Genomic DNA, 23,282 nt, shown 5'->3' with positions numbered 1-23,282 from the left:
GTGTAGCCTCCTCCTTTTTCTCCTCCGTTGCCTTGAATGCAACAGGTTGGGCTTCGGATGAGTCGCCAAGCTCGTTGATTTTCCTCGAGCCTTCTATCATGCACTCAAAACTTACAAAATGCCCGATAACTTCCTCGGGGGTCATTTTAGTATATCTAGGATTACCACGAATCAATTGAACTTGAGTGGGATTAAGAAAAATGAGAGATCTTAAAATAACATTTACCACTTCGTGATCGTCCCACTTCTTGCTCCCGAGGTTGCGCACTTGGTTCACCAAAGTCTTGAGCCGGTTGTACATGTGTTGTGGCTCCTCTCCTTTGTGAAGCCGGAACCGACCGAGCTCCCCCTCGATCGTTTCCCGCTTGGTGATCTTGGTGAGCTCGTCTCCCTCGTGCGCGGTTTTGAGTACATCCCAAATCTCCTTGGCGCTCTTTAACCCTTGTACTTTGTTATACTCCTCTCTACTTAGAGAGGCGAGGAGTATTGTTGTTGCTTGAGAGTTGAAGTGCTCGATTTGGGCCACTTCATCCTCATCATAGTCCTCATCCCCTACGGATGGTACCTGCGCGCCAAACTCAACAACATCCCATATGCTTTTGTGGAGCGAGGTTAGATGAAATCGCATTAAATCGCTCCACCTAGCGTAATCTTCACCATCAAATGTTGGTGGTTTGCCTAATGGGACGGAAAGTAAAGGTGTATGTTTGGAAATGCGAGGGTAACGTAGGGGGATCTTACTATACTTCTTGCGCTCTTGGCGCTTAGAAGTGACGGAGGGCGCATCGGAGTCGGAGGTCGATGTTGATGAAGTGTCGGTCTCGTAGTAGACCACCTTCCTCATCCTCTTGTGCTTGTCGCCTTTCCGATGCGGCTTGTGGGAAGAAGATTTTTCCTTCTTCTCTTTGTGATGAGAAGAAGATTTCTTCTCCTTCCCTTTGTTGGAGGAGCTCTTCTTCTTCTCCCTCCTTTTGGTGCGGGATTCTTCCGATGAAGTGCTCCCGTGGCTTGTAGTGGGCTTTTCGCCGGTCTCCATTTCCTTCTTGGCGTGATCTCCCGACATCACTTCGAGCGGTTAGGCTCTAATGAAGCACCGGGCTCTGATACCAATTGATAGTCGCCTAGAGGGGGGGTGAATAGGGCGAAACTGAAATTTACAAATATAAACACAACTACAAGCCGGGTTAGCGTTAGAAATATAAACGAGTCCGCGAGAGAGAGGGCGCAAAACAAATCCCAAGCGAATAAGCAAGTGAGACACGGAGATTTGTTTTACCGAGGTTCGGTTCTTGCAAACCTACTCCCCGTTGAGGAGGCCACAAAGGCCGGGTTTCTTTCAACCCTTCCCTCTCTCAAACGGTCCCACGGACCGAGTGAGCTTCTCTTCTCTAATCAAAGCCGGGAACAAAACTTCCCCGCAAGGGCCACCACACAATTGGTGCCTCTTGCCTTGATTACAATGGAGTTGTGATCTCAAGAACAAGTGAGAAAGAAAAGAAGCAATCCAAGCGCAAGAGCTCAAATGAACACGGCAAATCACTCTCTCTAGTCACTAGGGTTTTGTGTGGAATTGGAGAGGATTTGATCTCTTTGAATGTGTCTAGAATTGAATGCCTAGAGCTCTTGTAGTAGTTGAGAAGTGGAAAACTTGGATGCAATGAATGGTGGGGTGGTTGGGGTATTTATAGCCCCAACCACCAAACTTGACCGTTGGCTGGAGGCTTCTGCTCGATGGCGCACCGGACAGTCCGGTGCACACCGGACAGTCCGGTGCCCCTGCCACGTCATCACTGCCGTTGGATTCTAGCCGTTGGAGCTTCTGACTTGTGGGCCCGCCTGGGTGTCCGGTGCACACCGGACATGTACTGTTTGATGTCCGGTGCACCGGTATGGGCGATTCTGACTTCTGCGCGCGCTGCGCGCGCATTTAATGCACCGCAGGGAGCCGTTGGCGCCGCAGGGAGCCGTTGCTCCGCTGGCACACCGGACAGTCCGGTGCACACCGGACAGTCCGGTGAATTATAGCGGAGCGGCTGCCGCGCGAGCCCGAGGCTGGCTAGTTCAGGAGGCCGAGCTTCTTTGGCGCACCGGACACTGTCCGGTGTACACCGGACAGTCCGGTGAATTTTAGCCGAGTCGCCCCTGGAATTCCCGAAGGTGAAGAGTTTGAGTCTGAGTCCCCTGGTGCACCGGACAGGTACTGTTCACTGTCCGGTGGCACACCGGACAGTCCGGTGCGCCAGACCAGGGGTGCCTTCGGTTGCCCCTTTGCTCCTTTATTGAATCCAAAACTTGGTCTTTTTATTGGCTGAGTGTGAACCTTGTACACCTGTATAATCTATACACTTGGGCAAACTAGTTAGTCCAAAGATTTGTGTTGGGCAATTCAACCACCAAAATTATTTAGGAACTAGGTGTAAGCCTAATTCCCTTTCACAGGGCACGAGCCGCCGTTACCCCTTTGTGGTCGTGGGCGTTTGTTGTGATCGCCCTGGCCCCCGGTCACAGCTGCGACGACCAGCGCGGTAGACTGCGGCCTCTTGTAGCCGCGGCCCTTCTTTTTCTTTCTGCCGTCTCGGGGAATGGCACCCAAACCACCCGTCTGGGTGGTCCCAGTTTGTGGGGCCGAGTGCCATGCCCGGCCTTCAGCAGCTCTGGCACACTTGTCCGTCAGGGCGAAGAGCGTGGGGACAGTCTCCACGTCATGTGTGGCCAGTTTCTCCAACATTTTCTTATCACGTACCCCCTGTCGGAAGGCCGTGATGATGGAGGCATCAAAAATACACGGTATAGTACCTCGTACCTTGGTGAAGCGGGAGATAAACATCCGGAGGGTCTCTCCGGGTTCCTGCCTTACAGCATGGAGGTGGGCCTCCACACCATGCTGTTGGTAAGCGCTGACAAAGTTCGCAACAAACCATGCACAAAGCTCTTCCCAGGTGTAGATTGACCCTGGGGCGAGGTTCATGAGCCAAGTCCGGGCAGGTCCAGACAGGGCGACATGAAAATATGTCGCCATTACGGCGGTGTTTCCACCTGCTGCCGTGATGGCGGTGACATATACTTGCAGGAACTCCGATGGGTTCGTTGTCCCATCGTATTTTTCCGGCAGGTGTGGCCGGAACTTGGGCGACCATGACGCCGTGTGAAGATGATCTGCGAGGGCGGCGCATCCCACGCCGGCCAAGGGGACACCCGTTTGGGACCGAGCGCCCACTGGTGTCTGCGGTGCGTCCGCAGCGAAATCTCGGTTGAGGTTGCGACCCTCAATGTTCTGTCGGCGCTCACGCGCCCTTTCCAAAGAGACTCGGGCGTCTTCTCCCGTACACCTACGGTTGAGCTCCGCCCGGAGGTCGTCAGTCTGTGCACCCCTTACGAAGGGCGAGTGCACAGACGCCGTCATCTCGCGTTGGCGCCGGGATGACCGAGGCCTCGACCTGGTCGAAGTAGAATGCGCCATGCCGAGCAGCCGGTCGACGTCGTCGCGCCACTGCTTCATGGCCCCCGGTGATGCCGTGGAGCTAGGGGGTGGCGTAGCAACTTTCTGGCCGCAGACAGCACCGTAGGCGCTGCCCTCGTTGGAGTCCGGGACGCCTGTGCTGGCGTGTGCTGCTGCACGGCGTGTACGACAGCAGTCCCAGAGTCGGGCGGTCGGGCGCTCGTGGCACGGAGGATGCAACCTCTTGCTCCATCACGAAATCCTCCGAAGTTTTGGCGCGATGCTCAATGATCCGCACCATCATGCCGAGCGAGAAAATAAGCAAAAACTTGAAGCTTAGCCCCCTACCTGGCGCGCCAAATGTCGGGGAGGAAATCTCCCCGGCCGGGTGGCGGATTGCACCCGCCCTAAATCCTAAAGAGAGGAGGGGCCTAAGCGTTTTGCTTGCTACGAGACTGGTGGATCAACACACGAGAGCACGCGAGGGTTTAAAGTGGTTCGGGCCGCCGGAGCGTAATACCCTACTCCACTGTGTGATGTATTGCTTGGGAGCTTGTATGAACTTGTGAGTGTCTGCCTAAAGCTAGGTCTGAGAGCCTCTACCCTTTGTAACGCCATATGCCTCCCCTTTTATAGCTGAAGGGGGGCATGCACAAAAGGACTGGGCCCCGACATGTGGGCCCAGGGACATAAAGAATATAGTGCTTGGATCCTCTAATGTGTGTTGCCGAGGCAATCTTCTTGTGCCCTGGCGCTCGAGGTCTGCGTATCCTTGGCGTGCAGGGGAAGTTTCTTGTGGTAGAGAAGACGAGTATAGTGCGCCGCTCGGCACGGGCGCACTGTTTGCCAGCAGACCCAGCAGGCGCGCCGCCTGCTGGATGACCTTGACGCCGCCCGCCAGCGGATGGGACGGGACGCATTAAATGCTGAGAGGGCACGTCGCCCGTCAGCGTAGTGGCAGGCGGCACGTCTTTTCTTCAATAAATGCAGGGGCTGCACGACTTCTCGTCAGGTTTGGCACAATAGCTTATGTTATGGGCCATAAGCAGCGGGTCTCCGCCTGAGCGGGAAGTGGAGGGCAAGGCCCGCACACGTGTCAGCACTGGACCCCTGCACACACCAGGGTCCTTCTCGTTCTGGGACCCTGCTGGAGTTCGGACCTACCCGGAGGCTCCAGACTTATATGTGTATAGTGGTCCGGTGTTCTTCTGTGGGGGTCCGGACTTACTGAGGTGTGGTGTCTTTCCTTGCCACGTGGCGCCCTTTGGCCTACCCATCCGGTGGGGTCAGGCACCGTCCTCCGCGTGGCTAGGAGACCTCGCATGGGTGCGGTGTCTTCATGCTGTAGGAGAGGGTACCCCTGATTTAGGGTACCGACAGTGGTAGACTGATTTTGATCGAGTCCGTTCTTACTAGTATTGCTCTTTTTATGCTTTCATTTTTCGAAGTTCCAAGAGGGGTGCTAGAGAAGCTCGATTACTTCCGCTCTCGGTTTTTTTGGCAGGCTAATAACCACAAGGAAAAATACCGGCTGGTCAAGTGGAATATTACCTGTCAGCCTAAGGACCAAGGGGGGCTTGGGGTGAAAAATCTGGACGTTCAGAATCAATGCCTCCTGAGCAAATGGCTTTTTAAGCTCATCAATGAGGAGGGGATGTGGCAAACTCTGTTAAAACGCAAGTACTTAAAGGACCTACCCATTGGGGCGGTGAAGAGAAAACCGGGCGATTCCCAATTTTGGTCGGGTCTAATGAAAGTCAAACATAAGTTCCTGGACTTCATTAGGTTCAGGGTTAATAATGGAACCAATACCAGATTTTGGGAGGACCGTTGGGTGGGCAATTTCAAGCTTAAGGATCGTTTCCCTTCTCTCTATAATCTGACTAGGAAAAAAGGGAGTTCGGTGGCTTATGTTTCCAGGTCAGTACCGCTGAATGTTTCTTTTAAGCGAGGTTTGACGGGGGCGAACCATGAGGCTTGGTTTAGATTGGTGTCGCTGGTGGTGGTTGTTCAGGTTAATAGTGCGAAAGATGTGGGTGAGTGGGATTTACACCAAAATAAGAAGTTCTCGGTTAATTCCATGTATCTGGCGCTTATGTCAAATCTCTACTACACCTTAAGGCTGGAGCGAGGGCGTCCACCACCCTCACCGTGCCCCCGCTCCAGCCCTCGCCCGCACCATCTTCCTCCCTGCAATCCCGCCCCCACCCGCGCCCTCCCTTCCCTGCAATCCCGCCCCCGCCAGCGCCGTGTTCCCGCCCCCATCTCTCGAAGTCGTCCGCGATCGCTGCCCATCTTTCCTCTCCCCGCGCCGAAGCCGTCCGCGACCGCTGCCCTGCTTCCCTCGCCCCGCGCCGAAGCCGTCCGCGACCGCTGCCCTGCGCCGCGTCCGTCGTGACAGGTCTACAGGCGCGCTCCCGCACGCCCCGCGAAGACCTTTCTCGACAAGCTTCAGCAGCGGCGCAGCGACCACCAGCCCACCGCCAAACGTAGGATGGTGGCAGAGACTAAACCGGCTGCGGGCAGCGGGGTTGCCGGCGAGATGGAGGTGGAGGCGTACCGCCGCCTTTTCCCGGTGGCCTTCCTTGAGCGCCACCTCAGCGAGTCCGTCCGCATCGATTCCCGCCGCCTCAGAGAGGCCCGCCCCACCACCGTCGCCCTCGGCGCCGTCTCCTCCGTGCATGGTTCCGCTCTCGCCCGCCTTGGCGACACCGTAATACTACCCCGTTCCTCCCCCCTCTCTCCTATGCTTCCCGTCTTGCTTGTCTCGCGCTCTTGAACTGTTCGACGAATTGTCTCTGCAGGCCATGCTCGCGTCGGTCAAGCTCGAGGTGATGTCGCCCCCGGCGGAGCACCCAGACGAAGGATCCATCGGTTCGTGTTCCCCCTTTCCCTACTGCTGCCTGCTTCCTATTGCCTTTGGTTTTTTATTCTTTTGTTGATGGACGTATGTGTGTTTTGCGCAGCTGTTGAGTTCCACATGCCGCCTATCTGCTCCCCACTGGTTAGGCCAGGCCGACCCCGTCATCTCCAAGGCCCTTGAAGACGTTTCGACGAGGTTTTTTGTTTCTCCGTTAACTTCAGCTCTTTAATTGAATGGTTGGACTTTTGGAACTTCCTCCCCACCAATGGGACTGCTAGCCGCTACCGGCTGCAGTAAAAATACTCATGTACGTACTACCGTAGACTTTGAATTAGCGCAAAAAAAGGACTGGTTGACGCTGACACCCGTATGTGTCGGATCCGCACGGGTAAAAGAAAGAAACAAAGAAAGAAACCTCTTATATAATCTGATAAGTGTGGTTAAATATCGCTGTTCTTATCGTCGCGAGATGCCCACTAACGTGCGGGCTAGCAATTTCCATGTGCAAGAGCTTTCTTTGCGAGCTTTGATTGGTCATCATGCCATGTTGTTAATTAAATTCAGAAACGACGACAGGGAATCTTCGGTGGAGGGCGGAGATTCCACAGCCTCGCCGTCGCCGATATTTAGAACCACCTAGCGTTACGCAACCAATCCGGCAATAAGAAGAATCCGACCGACTGCGTCAACACACCCACAAAGTACAACAAGGCTGGTTCCGCTCTCGCCCGCCTTGGCGACACCGTAATACTACCTCGTTCCTCCCCCCCTCTCTCCTATGCTTCCCGTCTTGCTTGTCTCGCGCTCTTGAACTGTTCGACGAATTGTCTCTGTAGGCCATGCTCGCGTCGGTCAAGCTCGAGGTGATGTCGCCCCCGGCGGAGCACCCAGACGAAGGATCCGTCGGTTCGTGTTCCCCTTTCCCTGCTGCTGCCTGCTTCCTATTGCCTTTGGTTTTTTATTCTTTTGTTGATGGACGTATGTGTGTTTTGCGTAGCTGTTGAGTTCCACATGCCGCCTATCTGCTCCCCGCTGGTTAGGCCAGGCCGACCCGCTGACGTTGCACCCGTCATCTCCAAGGCCCTTGAAGACGTTTTGACGAGGTTTTTTGTTTCTCCGTTAACTTCAGCTCTTTAATTGAATGGTGAATAGATAAATGAATGCAGAATCGAATCCTTTCCATAGAAGAGGGCAGAGTTCATCAGGATAAAATTTAATTGTTCGACATCTATGTTTTCATATAAGATATGTTTACATATATATGTTTTAAACAATACGAATAAATTGTTATTTGCTACTATAGAGTTTTTAGACCATGTAAAATTTCAGCTACTAGTGCCTGTCTCAATATATATTTTAATGTGAACTTAGGATTGCCTGAACTGTCATGTTTTTCTTGATAGCCATGCAGCATTGGTCTACTCATTCTATCCACTACTGAATCATTATACCTATGGAATAGTTTTTCTTTGGGCACTCTTTTTTATTTAATGATTATATTGTCAATAATTCATAACAGGGAACCATAGAACTACTTTATTTATGTAATGATGCTTTGTTCATTGTATTAATATGTATTGCTTACAAAAGAAGTAATAATCTATTATAAACCAAAAAAAGAGAAGATGATGTAATGACTATTGTCTTACACTCGAGTTCATTAACATGTAACAAAGCTTTCTTCTCTGAAAATATATTTTATACAATACAATTTGTATTCAATGCCACTGGGATTGATTTTATTATGCAATATATTTCAGCTCCACTTTGGGGTCAATAGTGGCGCAACAAGGTTCTCCGTCGACTCAAGAACCAAGCTGTTAATGAGGACACCTTCCGGTGTTCAGATGAGTTTGGATGGAAACCTCGGGTTGCTTTGTTGTCCAATTCCTGTTAATGTTATTTACACTTACAAATAAACGTTGCCGTTGCATTTTGATGAGTTTCATTTGTTCCTATGCAGAGGGCCTCCTATTGTGCCACTCTGACAAAAGCATCTCGCGGACGAGAGAGGTAAGGATTTGATATGTTTGATTTGATGGACGCTTGTTGAATTATCTGTGCAGTCTTCGTTTAATGTGTCCAAATATTTTCTTTTTTCCATGTCGACAAATATCTTGTGTTGGCACAAACCACACATGAGAGAAGCCTGTTTAGCTACAGCTGCAACTATCTATGCCAGCAAAGAGGCTGTATGGGGGAAGAAGAAAGATTAACAATGGAGAAGAAACAACGGTGACGGTGGCTGGTGATGCATTCGTGAGCTGGAGGTATCTTAAGGTCTCTAGATTCATGGATGAGCTAGCAGGCCAGCACATGGAAGCACATCTTGTCTTTTCTCTATTATTTTTTCTTCCCCTTTATCTTCGGTAGATCTACATTCAGAAATAGATTAGTTGTTCCGGTGTTCATTAGCATCCTATTTTTATGCTTAACTTAATATTGAATCAATAAATTTAAAATAATACTCCATCTCTGGTTTCTTAGTGTACCATTTGGATCTTCTACTTATCAATATCGCTAAAAACGATTAAATTAATGCACAACTGTCGATATATTTGCGTATCATCCAAAATTCTATATTGATTCTTTAAAAATAATTTGTGCGGTATCATAATGTTTGTTCGACATCAGTTTATTCTATTTGAGTGTGTGTATTTATAATAATATTACCTATTTATATCATCAATATAATATTAGTGTTACAACGATATTTTGTCACCCAGATTTTTTTATATTATAACAGTGTTTGTCATTCTGTATCTATGTTTTATACTAATTTTCAAATCTATATTTTTATTTTTATTCTGTATCTATGTTTTATACTAATTTTTCATTAGGACTAAATTGTCCGTCTGCTCCATTTTTTAGCAGGGATAATGCTAACGATGTAAAGGAAAGTACATCATCGAGGCTGCCAATCACCCCATGGACCCAGAGGCAGACGAGGCAAGTTCATACGTCAACGGTTTCGGAGGGACTGGCGGTGAAGAAACAGATTGCTCTTTTTGTAGTGTTTTTATTTTTTTTCTGATTCTGGGTCCCTTGTATCTTGTTTCGTCCCTAGATCCTGTCAAAGAAAGGTGTCCTCATCCTCCCCGACATACTGACCAACTCTGGCGGCGTCACGGTGAGCTACTTCAAGTGTGTTCAGGTCCGTCATTCTTATCCTTTGAGCTGCCCATCTGTCACTGTAGAGCTCTGTGAATTGAACCGTGGGCACATGCTTTTCAAAACATCCAGGGGTTCATGTTTTTTACGGCGCCTATTCCATTGATTCGTTGCTTATGGGGCACCGAGATGGGATGTTGCGGTTGATTTTATTATATACATTTGGCTGGATTTGTTTCTTCCCAAGTTACTTATATATGTTTTTATTTAAAAATCGTTGGCAAGACGTTCATTAGTCTATTGTTACATGGGTTCCATTTCCCCAAGATAGTACATGGTCATAGATGAGCGCCATTGTGATGAGAAGCACGTAGCACAGAGCACTTGGGTGAAAGCATGACATGGATAGAGCCGAATGACATACCCCAAGGAGAAGGAAGATGAACTGCTGCTGCTGCTGTTTGCTGCCCACTTCTTTGAAATGAGCCTCTATAAGCTTCCTCAGATCTGAAAGGCACGAGTTGCACAATAGCTTCAACCCTTTGATCAGGTTGCCAGACTCCCATTTTATGTAAACTTCCAAGAGGCCGCCGCCATCCTTCTGTCCAGCAAGACTGTTCTTCTCCTTGCTCGGATCACTTCCTTCCACTGCACTGCATGTATTCAGTTCCTCTGATAATGGTGCACCCACAACTTGGCATACGATTGGAGAAAGCTGAGAAGACACTGGGCTGTCAGTCACTCTAACATCGCACATGGGGTGTACGTAATCTGAGTGTTCCCTTCCTGTCATCCTATGTAGTGTAGGAGGAGGCTTACCTGCTCTATAAGCTTCCTTGTATTGTTTTGCAAAGGCTTTAATACAGTCAGGTATTATCAAGAAAACAAGAAGAAAATAAACGGATGGCTACTTTTAAATTAAGTTAACCCATGAATATAATCATGTGGGAATGAATTATATATGTGTCCTATTATTTCACAATTCCACTCTGTGATTGCCGTCAGCAGCGACGTCCGTTTGTTTTTAGTCTTTGTGATTGCATACTATAGTGATGTTTGTCGTTCCGTATTAATGTTTCATACAAATCTTTTACTTCCGTCGCAACGCACGGACACATATCTATAACATACAACAGAGACATGTAAGTTATCGTGTTATTATTCGGTTCCGTTGCAACGCACGGGCACTCACCTAGTGGTATTATAAGACAAAATAATCCTCTTTGGAAATTGAAGATACCACTTAAAATTAAGGTTTTTCTGTGGTATCTTGGCAGGGGGGTCATCCTGACTAAAGACAACTTGACGCGTAGGAACTGGAAAGGAATAAGCTTTGTGTGTTTTGCTCTAATAGTGAAACGATCAGACACCTGTTCTTTGAGTGTCATTACGCTCATTTCATTTGGAGGGCGTTGTTAGCCGCTTTCGGTCTGCCGATCCCTCGGGATATGGAGCACGTTGTTGGGAATTGGTTGATGGGTTTCAGTAAACATGACAAATCCCTAATTATGATGGGGGTGGCGGCTTTGGTTTGGGCTCTTTGGCTTAGCAGGAATGAGGTGGTTTTTGATCGTGATAACCCGAAAACTTACATGCAGGTAATCTACAGGGGAACCTACTGGTGTCGTTCCTGGGCGCTGCTTCAAAGGCATGAAGATGCAAAGGAGAAGCTAGTCCATGCTTGCAGACATCTGGAGAAAGTGGTGATGATGGTGTTTGCGGATAATGGATGGCGTTTCTCCAATCGCATTACTCTGTAGTTTTTTTATGTCTTCGAAGCCCTGCGTGGTTTCCCCTTGTTACAGTTTCCTGTGTGTTTGACTCTGTGGTTGTTCGTGTGGATGTTGTTTATGTAGATGTTGGCTCGGACCCTCTATGGAGGGGGAGGCCAGAACTCTTTTTCCATTATCTAAAAAAATAAACAAAACCACAATGAAAATTTTTATTTTCACAAAATTTTGAATAAGACGAGTGATCAAAGTTAGGATTGAAAAGGTCAAATGAATTATAAATTGGGATGGAGAGTGATCAAGGTTAGGATTGAAAAAGTCAAATGAATTATAAATTGGGATGGAGGAAGTATGTCACAAGCCAGAGAAATGGATATCAAGAATTAGGCCCATGGCCACTCGGGCATGGTTCAAGACGTGGTCCAAAAAAAATCATCCTTCTTAATTTTTTGGCTCATGATGGCGGCCCAGTTGAAAATTTTCCATCTCAACTCGGTTTGCTGCTTTATAAAAAGAACCCCCGGTTTTCTGGTAATAGAACCCGCTGTCCCTGGTTTTCACAGCCGAGCCCCTGAGATTTTGCAGAGAACCCCAAGCTTACATTTAATCGCAGAAATAGGTCTAATTTAGTATTTTAAATTCCAAATCTTGTTTATTTCACATCTTTTGTATATGAAGTCCAAATTGGGTGGTTCAAATTGCAAAATATTCATAAAATTATTCTCTATCTATTTCAATTATTATATTTCACTTTCTGCATAGCTGAATTTTATGCCTAGGCTATAGGTGCATTTAAAGTAATGGTTTATTTATTAAAAGGAAAACACTAATGAGTAGTTAAGTGATTAACTTGCGAAATGAATTTCATGTAGTGTATTATTACACCCACGGAATAATTTAGTGATTCATTAAGATAAATGAAGTTAAGTTATGTGATCCCCTGATATAGGTAGTACTTAGAGAATTACAAACCTCTAGGTATATTAGTCTACCCTAGAACCTAGACTTCACCTTTATGTTTATACTTTCCTATTGAACTTTGTGTTCACTTGATTATGCATGTTTGGTGTATTGTTTCTTTATCTTTTCCCAAATGTGTTGAATGAATGATTACTTTGCGTAGACAACGAACAGTCCGAGGTTTCCGAGTGTGTTGCATAAGACTTCCCTAAGCAGCATCCGTTTGGTGAAGGCAAGTGTCCTCTGACCCATTATGTCCTAAGTGCTCTATAGTTCACTGTCCCAAATTACTTAATTGAAACCTAAGGATTGGCTAGCTTTGTATTTACCTTGTCATTTCCTTTTGGGTTACTATGGTTAGCTTTATGCTATTGCTTTATTTCAATCAATGAACATGATGAGAATATTTATGATACGATGATGCTATCTTGATTATGATAATGAGCTTGTGATACTAAAGGAGGCTCAGGAGGTTTGCCGAGTACTTCTCCGTAAGGACCTGTTCGTTGGATGACCACCTGGGAAAACAGTACAACCATGGAGAGTGGTATGTGACGTCCTTAGCTAATTAATTAGAGAAACTGAGGTGTAGTTTGCTTCGCTGTCGTGCCGTCAATGAGCTCGGTGTATGCAGCTCGCTCTACCGAGGGTGGTTTGCCCATTGGGGAGGAGTGTGGTACATTTAGAAAACCTAACGGGCGGCTACATCTTTAGGGAATCTTTGTAAAGGCTTCGTAGTGAGACCCTGCCAGTTCACCTTGGAAGTGATCAATGGGGAGTCATGAGACCCTGCCACCACCTCGTTCGTCATTCTACTTTTTTTCTCTCTCCCCTCACGCCTCCATCTCCGCGCCACCCATTCTCGACAGAGGGCGTAGGAGCAGGCGTCTCCTCCCCGTATTCGTCCGACATCAGCCCCCGACACCAACTCGCGTAGTGGCTATTGCATGTCCACGAGGACGTTTCACATTATGTGCACACCATCGTTTTCGCCATCGTCGGACGTCCCGTTCGTCTTCCCTGCCTTCGCCCTGTTCTTCCACCCCAACCTGTTGCCCCGCCCACGGTCGCAGCCGCGAGCCGACTGACGCTCGTCGACGCGTGTACGGGGCGAGTCGATCATGCTCCTAGCCTTTATCCATGCATGTCGTCGAGGAGGACATGGTGGCGCCTGCCACGCTTAGGTTATCTTAGCGATGAGGAGTCCAGGTCTGAGATATTGGATAACTAAGGCCCGTAGCGTGACAGCAGTCGACATATGCTTCAAAGTTGGTGGTGGTGTTGTGTCGCTTCGAGGGTCCAAGGCTGGGAAGACACTCACATTCTCTCGCCCTTCTCGGACTGACGCCTGGTGCGGGTGCCTCTTGGTTTGGAGCTGCTCTGTCTGGGCATCTTTCTTCGCTTGCGTGCTCTCTCCCTATATATCTAGCGGTATACTAACTATGTCACATCCAGATGCCTAGGTCTTGGTCGTGTATTTCTCCGGCAACGAACAGGTATGCCCGCCTCTTTCCTTCCTGCTCTACGAATCCTTGGAAGTGGGGGAGGCGAGGGATGAGAGTCTCTGATTTGTTGCCTATGATACCCGTGCGTTCATAAAAAATATTATGCGAACCAATAAAAAATCTTGAGATCTTTTTGTGGATAATTTACGTGGGTATTGTTATGAACCGTCGCAACGCACGGGTAACCGACTAGTCTATACTATACTTAAAACACCAGTTTCAACGGTCGTCCCGCGTCATCTTTTTACAAATAACTCCTCACAGCTATTTCAAACTAATCCGCTGCACGTCTATAGATGGCCAAACGGCGACCCGACATGGGCCACAACTCTGGCCCAGGCACGTCTTGCCGACCTGCTGACTGTGTCGGGCCAGCCCGTTAGGCCGTTTGATTAAATCAGCGTAAAATGTTAAAAAATCAGCTCATCTGATTAAATCAGCGTAAAATGTAAAAAAATGGTGTAGGAGGTGGGGTTCGAAACTATGACCTGATAAAAGAAGGGAGAGAGACACTAGGTAAAGCTGTCTAACAAGTAGAACATCATGCTCAGATTTTTTAATATTGAATATAATTATATATATGTATATACGTTTTTTGTAAAATAAAAAAATCGTATCGGGTCGGATCAACACTACGGGCTGAGTCTACAGCCCAAGCACGGCACAACGTTCTTGGCTCTTGCAAGCACTAGGTTGTTTCTGAGACCACATTGGCGCAATTGACTTTATGGTGTTTGAGGTTGCTGAATTGAATGGAGCAACAATAATTTATCACACTAACAATAAAATGAAAGGTTATTTGTTGATTTTAAACGTTAGTAATTGTTACGAAGTAGCATAATTTATATGGAGCTAAGAAGTCACATAAACTCAAACTTATAAAAAAGATAGATCAAAATATGGAGTGATTGCTAAAGTCAGGCATCAATAAAAATATTTTTTTATTTGGTCTCTGTATGGTGAAATTATGTCATTTTATAATATCTGTTCGTTCAGTCAATCGTTGTGAACTCTCTTCTAATCGCTCACTTTATTGGTCGTGTTGTACCAAGTCATATTGAATGTAGTAAATAATAACATCAGTTAGCCAAATTAAAAAAATATTATACGGAGAGCGAAGACAATTAATTAAAAATCTTGAATTTTTTTTGGTTGATAATTTACATGTGTATTTTTGTAAGCCGTCGCAACGCACGAACAACCGACTAGTAGAGTCTTATACAGTACGCACGGGCAACCGACTAGTAGAGTAGAGTAGCAGAGATGATGTGTTTACTATCGCATACGTCACGATACAAATGTTTATGATCCTAAATATTTTTTTGTTTAACTAACTCGATCCTATTTTATTTTGTAAAATTTAGAGCACCCGTAGCATGCTTCCGGTCCCGTCACCGCCCGCAGCCACGAGACACCGCCGCCCGCAGCCACGGGGTGACGAGCCATTGGCAATTTTGCCATTATCATTTGTGGGCTTCGCCAGTATGCCATCGGACCCACAAATCATAGACACAGACGGTCCCACCAGTCATAGACACGGGATGACATAATAACAGGCAGACAAATTTGAGAGTGGCAAAACAGCAAATTTCTCCGGGGTGACTGGTTGATTCGAATGCAGCCGTGCCGAGTCCGCCGCCTCCGCCTCCGCCGCCGCCGCCGCCGTGAACGAGAGTGATGCGCCTCGCGTCCTATGCCTTTCTACGCCGCGCCGCCGCCATGTCCTCCCCCTCCTCCTACAGCGTACGCCTCCCTCCTGATTCATCACCTCCACTCGTGACATCCCTCTCTCAATCTGTCGCGTCTAAACCATCTCTCTTACCTTTACCTTTACCTTGCAGCGCACAGGCTACCCCCGCCCTCGCCGCGGCTACTCGGGAAGGCCCTCGCCGCCGCCGCCGCCGCCGCCCCCGGACGCGGCCTCCGAGATCGTCAGCAGGGATTACCATCTCAGTGCCGTGCACGCCGCCAACGAATCCCTGCGTCGTGGCGGCGGCGGCGACATCCGCTGGCCTCCACCGCCATACAGGCAGGGGCCTCACCCTCACCAACCGCACTATGGCTATGGCTATGGCTACGGATACGGATACGGCCAAACGTGGCAGCCGGGTCCATCCTATGGGTTTGTGCCGTACAACTACGGCCACCCGCAGCAGCAGCCGCCGGGGCCTCAGTACGGCTACGGGGCTCCGAACCCGTACGTTCACGGGCACCTGCAGCCGCAGCCGCATGTGCGTGGGGCAGCGAGTCCAGGGTTCCGTCCTGGCGCGCCCCAGCTGACTCCGAGGCTGGCAGATTACCTCCGACGGTGGCGCTTTGCAAAGCAGAGGCCGCCACATCAAGCTGGTAACTCTTTTCAATGCTTGCCACTTGTCTGCTTGTAGAATTGTGTACCTAATCCTCTGGAGACGGTAGTTCTCATGTTTAGCTACTTTTCGTTTTTCTAGATCAACTTAAGATTCAAAGTTGTCTAGATGAGAATGGTACCAGCCATTTAACTGAAGTTGTGAATGTGTTGTGATTAGATTTGTGCGTAGTAATTACTGAGCTATAGTTGCATTTAATGTGTTTATGGACACTGAATGTGTTGCTTGTTATCTTCCTGTCCTATCTTTCCAATGGACTTATTCAGTATTTCAAACTCAGTCAGATTTAGTACCAATTATGTATGTGAATTTCCCATTATTTTAGTGACAATGTTTGCCTTTGGTCTTGACTTGGGTGACCATTATGTGTATGCTCTCCTCATTATTTCTAGTAAAGTTTACATATCACCTTAATATTTTACAAATTACACTTCTGATTGTACAGGGAGGTTTATTATTCTATCATACAATATACTTGCGGACTATCTGGCCCAGGAGCACCGCTTTCTTTATGAAAAAATATCACCTTTTATTTTGGATTGGAACTGGCGCAAGGATAAGTTACTGTTTGAGTTCGGTCTGTGGTCTCCAGACATTCTATGTCTTCAGGTAGTTCACAAGAAGAGTGTCATACCATACTTATCTTAGCAGGACCTGCTGCTTTTTAATTATGAAACATAAAAAGTTGTGACTACGGATCCATATGATGTTGGCAATTAAATGTCATGAACATGATACAATGGGTCGGTTATTTATTCTTGATGAAAACTTTTGGTAAACAATTCTTTTATTTTAGTCAAAGTCTGTTATTGTTACTAGCATATATATAGCCCGTCAATCCCTTCGGTGCATGTTTACATTGTATCTCTTCTTTATGCTTTTAGGAGGTTGACAAATTTACAGACCTTGAACAAGAAATGGCAAGCCAAGGATATAACGGTACATGGAAGGTAATGATTTCAATGCTCTTTTACTCTTCTACATGACACTTTTAGGTTTTAATAACATGTTACAAGAGGCTGGCTACTTTTTAATCGAATAAATCAATGATTTTGAAACTTCATTAGTGATTCCAATGACAAAAGAGGACTGCTTTTTTTCCTTGAATCTTCTTGACTGTATGACAATCTTATTTTTGCTGACTGGGTGACAGATACGGACTGGAGATGCAGCTGATGGATGTGCTATTTTTTGGAGAACAACAAGGTAATTGGTTTTTCCAACCTTTCTTATTTTGATGTGATCCAAAGTTTGTTTCACATTTCACCATGCTGAATATATGAAAATTTTCCAACTTTAGCCTGGGTCATGTCTTATCAGGTTCCAGTTGCGTTATGAAGAAGACATTGAGTTCACCAAGCTTGGACTTCGTGATAATGTTGCCCAGCTCTGTGTTTTAGAGGTTTGTTATAAGTGGGGCAACTTTATCAGCCCTTGAACTAAAGTTTTGGTTTTTATATGCTGCTAATCTTGTAGGACACTTAATTCTGCTATTTATTTCCTTGTTCTATTGTTCAGTCGGTGGGCCTTCAGTATGTGCAAACTGACTCTGTTAGTTTATCTACAAGGTAATTGAAATTTCAGGACCTCAGAAAGTACATAGTCTGCTTTTACTCTTATTATGAAGAAATTTATGCTACTTTTTACTCCCTTGTGAGACGAAAAATGTTTAAAACTAACTCCCAACTCAAGGGTCAAATATGGTCATCTTCAGACTTCATTGACCCAATAGTTTAGCCTAAATAAATTATAGTATAGACCGAGCGAAAGGGCCTCTAGCCTAGTGGTTAAGGCTTCCGAGTAGCACCTCCAAGTCCTAGGTTCGTTTCCCCTTGGGGGCGAATTTTCCGGTTGGTTCGTTGTGTCTCATCTGCTCTCGGGTTACGATCACTGTTCTTAAGGCGTTGCCTAGGCGACGTCTAGGCGTCGTCTAGGCGTCTAGGCAGAGGTCCAACGCCTAGGCGCCTTGCTCGCCTACCTCGCCTAGGCGTCCAAGCGGTGGTCCAACGCCTTGTCTCGCCTTACCGCTTTAAAAACCATGGTTACGGTATCCTGTGCGCCACCCTCTGGTTGGGCCGTTGCAGAGTTGACGGTTGGCGTCGGCCTGTTAGTGATGGGAGGCCAGGGTTCGAGGATTTTCTCGGCCCGGACCAATGTTTCGGTCTCTTCTTAAACTGGGAGGGCGATCATTCTCTTCCTGTCCGAGTTTATAGTATAGACCGATACAAGTGCTTCTATTCGCCTAGTATTCACCAGCACAAATCCAACTTCAACAGCTGACGCTAGTCATTAATGATCTCGCCTTGCCCTTCCTCATGAGGTGTAGAGCTTCATGTCTACTACTATGTTTCTGATCTGAAGATTGCACAAAAGCATTTTATGAATAATGAATGGATAAAAAAGTGAAGAATGTACATCGTGATATCTGCATTGCCCAATACAACATGATTGCTATCAATGAATTAAATCACAAATGAGTGTATTACTTATGCTGATGCTAAAGGGATGATTATTTTGCCAACCTTATTTGCTCCCCTAGAAGAAGAGAGGATAAACAAGTATGCTTGGACTTCAAGGTGATACCTAGGGAGTGTGTTGTCTCTCAACATAAGTGCGTACCGTAGGGATGAACAAACCAAGTTATGGGAGAATGAAGTTAATGAGCCATACTATGAAGTTATGGAGGAGAGTTATTCAACATCATCTGAGAAGAATACAGAGGATTTATGAACCAATTTGGTTTTATGCTCGGAAGGTCATCATGAAAGCCATTGTCTTAATAAGACAAGTGGTGGAGTAGTATAGGGAGCAGAAGAAGGATCTACACATGGTTTTCATCAACTTGGAGAAGGCTGATGACAAAATACTAAGGAATGTTGTGTGGTGAGCTTTAAACAAACACAAAGTTCCAACAAAGTATGTTGGACTCATTAAGGACATGTACAACAATGTTATGACTAGTGTTCGAACAAGTGATGTGGGCACAAATGATTTCTTGATTAGAATTGGATTACATCAAGGGTTAGCTTTGAGCCCTTACCTTTTTGTCGGTGATGGATGAGGTCGCATAGGACATACAAGAGGATATTCCTTGGTGTATGCTTTTAGTGGGCAATGTAGTGCTAGTTGATGAAAGGCAAGCATGAGTAAATAGGAAACTGGAGTTGTGGCAGGAGACTCTAGAGTCCAAAGGTTTTAGACTCGGTAGAAGTAAAATCAAATTCAAGGGTTGTGACTTCAGCACTACTACATATGTGGAAGGAAATGTTAGTTTGGAAGGTCAAGTAGTGTCTAGGAAGGATACCTCTTGGTATTTGGGATCAATGCTACAGAGAGATGGATATATTGATGAAGATGTTAGCAATACAATCAAAGCAGGGTGGAGGAAGTGGCGCCAAACATTTGGCATTCAATGTGACAAGAGGGTACCATAGAAGCTAAAAGCAAGTTTTATAGGACGACTATTAGACCTGCTATGTTGTATGGTGCAGAATGTTGGCCTACAAAAAGACATCATGTTCAACAACATATGTTGCATTGGATTTGTGGTTATACAAGAAGGGTTCGAGTCTGGAACAATGATATACATGATAGGCTAAGGGTAGCACCAATCGAAGAAAAACTTGTCCAACATTGATTGTGGTGGTTTGGACATGTCCAACGGGACCTCCATAGGCACCAATGCATAGTGGGATCCTAAGGCGTGATAGTAATGATAAGTGAGACAGGGAAAGACCAAAGTTAACATGGGAAGAGGCAGTAGGATACTTGAAAGGATGGTATATACCTAAAGAATTAACTTTGCATAGGAACGAATGAAAAATAGTTATCCACGTGCCTGAACCTTGATTTGCGGCTCTGTTGGGTTTCAACCAACTTGTTTGGGACTAAAAGGCTTGATTGTTATTGTTGTTTGCTCTCTTAGAAATCAGTTTCTTCTTTAGATATCTCTTATCTCTAATATTCAGTTTAGAGGTACAACACTATCATAGTCAATCTGGTTCACAACTTCGAGGACCTTTGATGCTCTAGAATGATTGGTTCTTACTGTAAAAGGGATCTAATTGCAATTATTGTTGTGATGCAATTATCCTATTGCCCTCTGTATATTGCCGGTGATTAGGGATGACAACGGGTAAATCCCCATGGGGTACTGACACCCCATACCCATATCCACTAGAAAAATCTAATACCACTAAAATGGCCATACACGCTGTGGTGGCGAATTTCCCTAGACCCACACCCAGTTGGGTAACCTAGACACGATGAGTCACTTGTACCCGCCAACAATGGAATGGTGTGGGAGGTTCTCTACCTTTTTTTCTCGAAAAGCGCAGGAGAACTGCGCCCCATTATATTAAGAAGGAGATAAAGGTCAAAGAAGACCAGGTACAACAAGACAGACTTCCTTACGGAGGTCGAAAAACCAGAAAACCAAATAATCCATCCGAGAACAGCAACCAACTACTGGCCTAAATCCCCCTCCGAGACTTAACCTCAAGGAGAGGGACAGACAGGTAGGAAAGGCCTTTAGCCCTAGCCATTTCCCACATCCATCTTTCCTCCATAGCCATCCTTTGATCCTAGGGTTTAGGGTTCCAGTTATCAAAGACACATTTGTTGCGATGATTCCAAATAATCCAGGCTCAAAGCAATAAGAGAATTGAGCCCCTTTCTAATAAGACCTCTGACCGAAGAAGAGGCTTCTTCCCACCAGCTCATGGAGGACAAACCAGGTTGAGGGGCTAGCATTTGAAGGTCGAAAGTCCTCAGCAGCTGAAACCAGAAAACCCTTGAGAAAACACAGGAGACCAGGAGATGATCTAAGGTTTCATCCTCTTTATCACACAAGGGGCATTTCGGAGGGTGATCAAGCCCTCTTTTGGCCAACCTGTCAGCGGTCCAGCACCTGTTATGCGCATCGAGCCAAAGAAAAAAAATCTGCATTTAGGCGGGGCCCATGTCTTTCACACCCTGGGATAGTGGTTGAAATAGATAGATCCCATGAAGAGCCCTTCATAAGCCACCTTAGTTGAATAGTTACCATCTGGGACAATACTGAAAACATGTTTGTCTTCAATAGAAGGTTACGACACTATCTCAGAGAGAAGGTTCCAAAACTGAAGATAATCCACCAAAACTCCCACCGAGAGGGCCCCTTTGATGTCAGAGATCCATCTTCTATTTAGGAGAGCATCCTAAATAGTTCTTCTTTTTGTAATCCTCCTGGGAATACACTGAAAAAGCCTGGGAGTAATGTCACATATTCTCTGAGGTCCATTTATCAGTCCAGAACAGAGTGTTGGCTCCATTTCCAACTTCTGAAAGAAGAACGATGGAGAAGAAAGCCCAAACCTTATTAGGCACATGAAAAGGGAGCTGTGCCCAGGGATGAGTTGGATCAGTTTTATGCAGCCATAACCATCTCATACGAAGAGCCCAACACATCTCGGGCAGACTGGAGACGCATAGGCCTCCTAGCTTAAGAGGACGACAGACTCTTCCCCAAGACACAAGACAATGGTCTCCCTTAGCCTCTTTGCGTCCTCTCCAAAGAAAGCCTTTTCGGATTTTGTCAATGGCTTCGTAGGCCCAGGAAGGAAAATCAGTAACCATTGCTAAGTAAACCATCATGCCTGTCAAAACATGCTGAACCTAAATTCTTCTACCCGCCCTTGTCATTAAATAAGCCTTCCAGTTGGGGAGTTGCCTTGCAATTTTATCCACAAAAGGTTGGACTTGGTCTTTAGTGAGCTTGACTAGAGAGAGAGGAAGACCAAGATAATGGCAAGGGAAAACCGAAAGCGCACAAGGCAGCAGACTTTGAGTTACCACAATGTCTTCCTCAGAGCATTGAATAGGATAAACATTGGACTTACTTTCATTGTTCCGAAGGCCCGAGGAGGCACCAAAAAGATGCAAAATCTCCAAAGCTGCTAAAATATCATCTGCCAACAGGTGCAGGAACAAAGCCACAGAGCGGTGAGTAGTAGCGAGTAGCGTGTGGTTGGGTGGCTAGAAGGAAGGCATGTGCGTGTGTTGTGGGGATTGGCCAAATATGAGGGGAGGGGTTAAATACTTAGGGTTTCCACTTATTTTGGCTAGGCTACTTTGGTTTTGGGCCAAGAGAAGTGAAATGTCTATGTGGGTTTGGGGTATTTTCCACCCATAGGTTAACGAGTATAGGGATTGCTAGAATATTTCAACTTCTGCATACCCAATGGGTGAAGGGTTTTACCCGTTTGTGCACCCATCGAGATAACCCTAATGGAGTAAATATCCATCGGGTATTGGGTGGCGGGTCTCCATTGCCATCTTTCTCGGTGATCTTGAGTTATGTCTAGTTACTGTATTTGTGTGTCATTATAAAACTATCATGCTATTTATCCATGTTTATTCTTTTTTCTTGTTGAACAGTTCTAACCATCCACAACAAGCTAAACAAGTTATAATATGTAACATTCACGTTCTTTATAATCCAAAGAGAGGGGACATCAAACTTGGTCAGGTACATTGCGGTTCGATGTGGTTCTTTTTGTGCCTATAATTTCCTGTTTTGATTGAAACATGTATATAACATGCTCATCGTTGCTGTTGCCCATCTTAGCTGCTTGAGCACTGATTATTATTGTTTGTATTAGATTCAAGAAATGGGGTTGCTGCTTGCTTATGTCCAACATGATAACAACTAATAATATCATTTTGTTATATGCTAAAAATCTAAATTATGTATTATTTTTTATGGAATTAGCTAGTGGGGGTGGACACCACCCTGCCCACCAGGGTTTGATTCTCACCTTCTAGCTATTAAAATGCTAGTGTGGACGCCTCTTCCCCTAGTCGAGTTTTATTTTGTTATATGCAAAAACTTGAGTAGTCCCATTGTCTGCCCTCCCGCTTCCCGAAACCTCCACCCCCTCCAAAGCCCCATGCCAGTGTCCACTGCAAAGTTGGCAGCCACTACCATAGCCGCGAACAATCCTGTGGCCCCCCTCTCCCATGGAAGCACCAAAGTCCCCTCGTTTTGGGCCTGTCATTCTGACAGGCAGGTCTAAGGCGCAACTTTGGCGTGATTCCACCCTATCTACCCCAGCGGCCAGGTCACAAGGGGCCCCTTGCCTTCTTCCTAATTGGATGTGTTGCTATCCTCGGTAGCTGTTGGCCGGAGTTCACCTAGGAACCGAGAGGATGAGGTCTGAGCTACATTAAATGACCTGCCATCAGATAGAACACTGGGTCCAGATGGTTACACTTGTAAATTTTATAAAGTTTGTTGGCAAGTAATTAAATCAGATATAGTGACAGCCC

General features: G+C 46.4%; 1 protein-coding gene and 1 pseudogene across 5 annotated transcripts in view; both read left to right on the top strand.

Moving 5' to 3' along the window:
• The first annotated feature begins 5,933 nt into the window (after window positions 1–5,933).
• Window positions 5,934–11,332, top strand: LOC103651596 (exosome complex component RRP43-like; annotated as a pseudogene). Its single transcript, NR_157104.1, has 7 exons — window positions 5,934–6,152; window positions 6,244–6,313; window positions 7,300–7,405; window positions 8,063–8,315; window positions 8,451–8,572; window positions 9,174–9,456; window positions 11,012–11,332. The product of NR_157104.1 is annotated as an exosome complex component RRP43-like (transcript).
• Window positions 11,333–15,187: 3,855 nt separating this feature from the next.
• Window positions 15,188–23,282, top strand: part of LOC100273526 (uncharacterized) — a 28,041-nt gene continuing 19,946 nt past the window's right edge. For 3 of the 4 annotated variants that reach the window (XM_020549572.3, XM_035965737.1, XM_020549571.3), the window contains exons 1-8: window positions 15,188–15,351; window positions 15,450–15,954; window positions 16,420–16,583; window positions 16,859–16,924; window positions 17,128–17,180; window positions 17,295–17,376; window positions 17,493–17,542; window positions 22,392–22,482. In XM_020549572.3, coding sequence (XP_020405161.1) covers window positions 15,286–15,351; window positions 15,450–15,954; window positions 16,420–16,583; window positions 16,859–16,924; window positions 17,128–17,180; window positions 17,295–17,376; window positions 17,493–17,542; window positions 22,392–22,482 — 1,077 coding nt within the window. In that variant the 5' untranslated portion in view covers window positions 15,188–15,285. The remainder of the gene's footprint in view (window positions 15,352–15,449; window positions 15,955–16,419; window positions 16,584–16,858; window positions 16,925–17,127; window positions 17,181–17,294; window positions 17,377–17,492; window positions 17,543–22,391; window positions 22,483–23,282) is intronic. The other variant, NM_001147944.1, reaches the window with a different exon arrangement.

The sequence above is a fragment of the Zea mays genome, chromosome 3, assembly GCF_902167145.1.
Source record: "Zea mays cultivar B73 chromosome 3, Zm-B73-REFERENCE-NAM-5.0, whole genome shotgun sequence".
In the NCBI taxonomy this organism is placed as follows: domain Eukaryota; kingdom Viridiplantae; phylum Streptophyta; class Magnoliopsida; order Poales; family Poaceae; genus Zea; species Zea mays.
The sequence above is the reverse complement of the archived record's forward strand: the minus strand, read 5'-3'. Positions and strand labels throughout refer to the sequence as shown.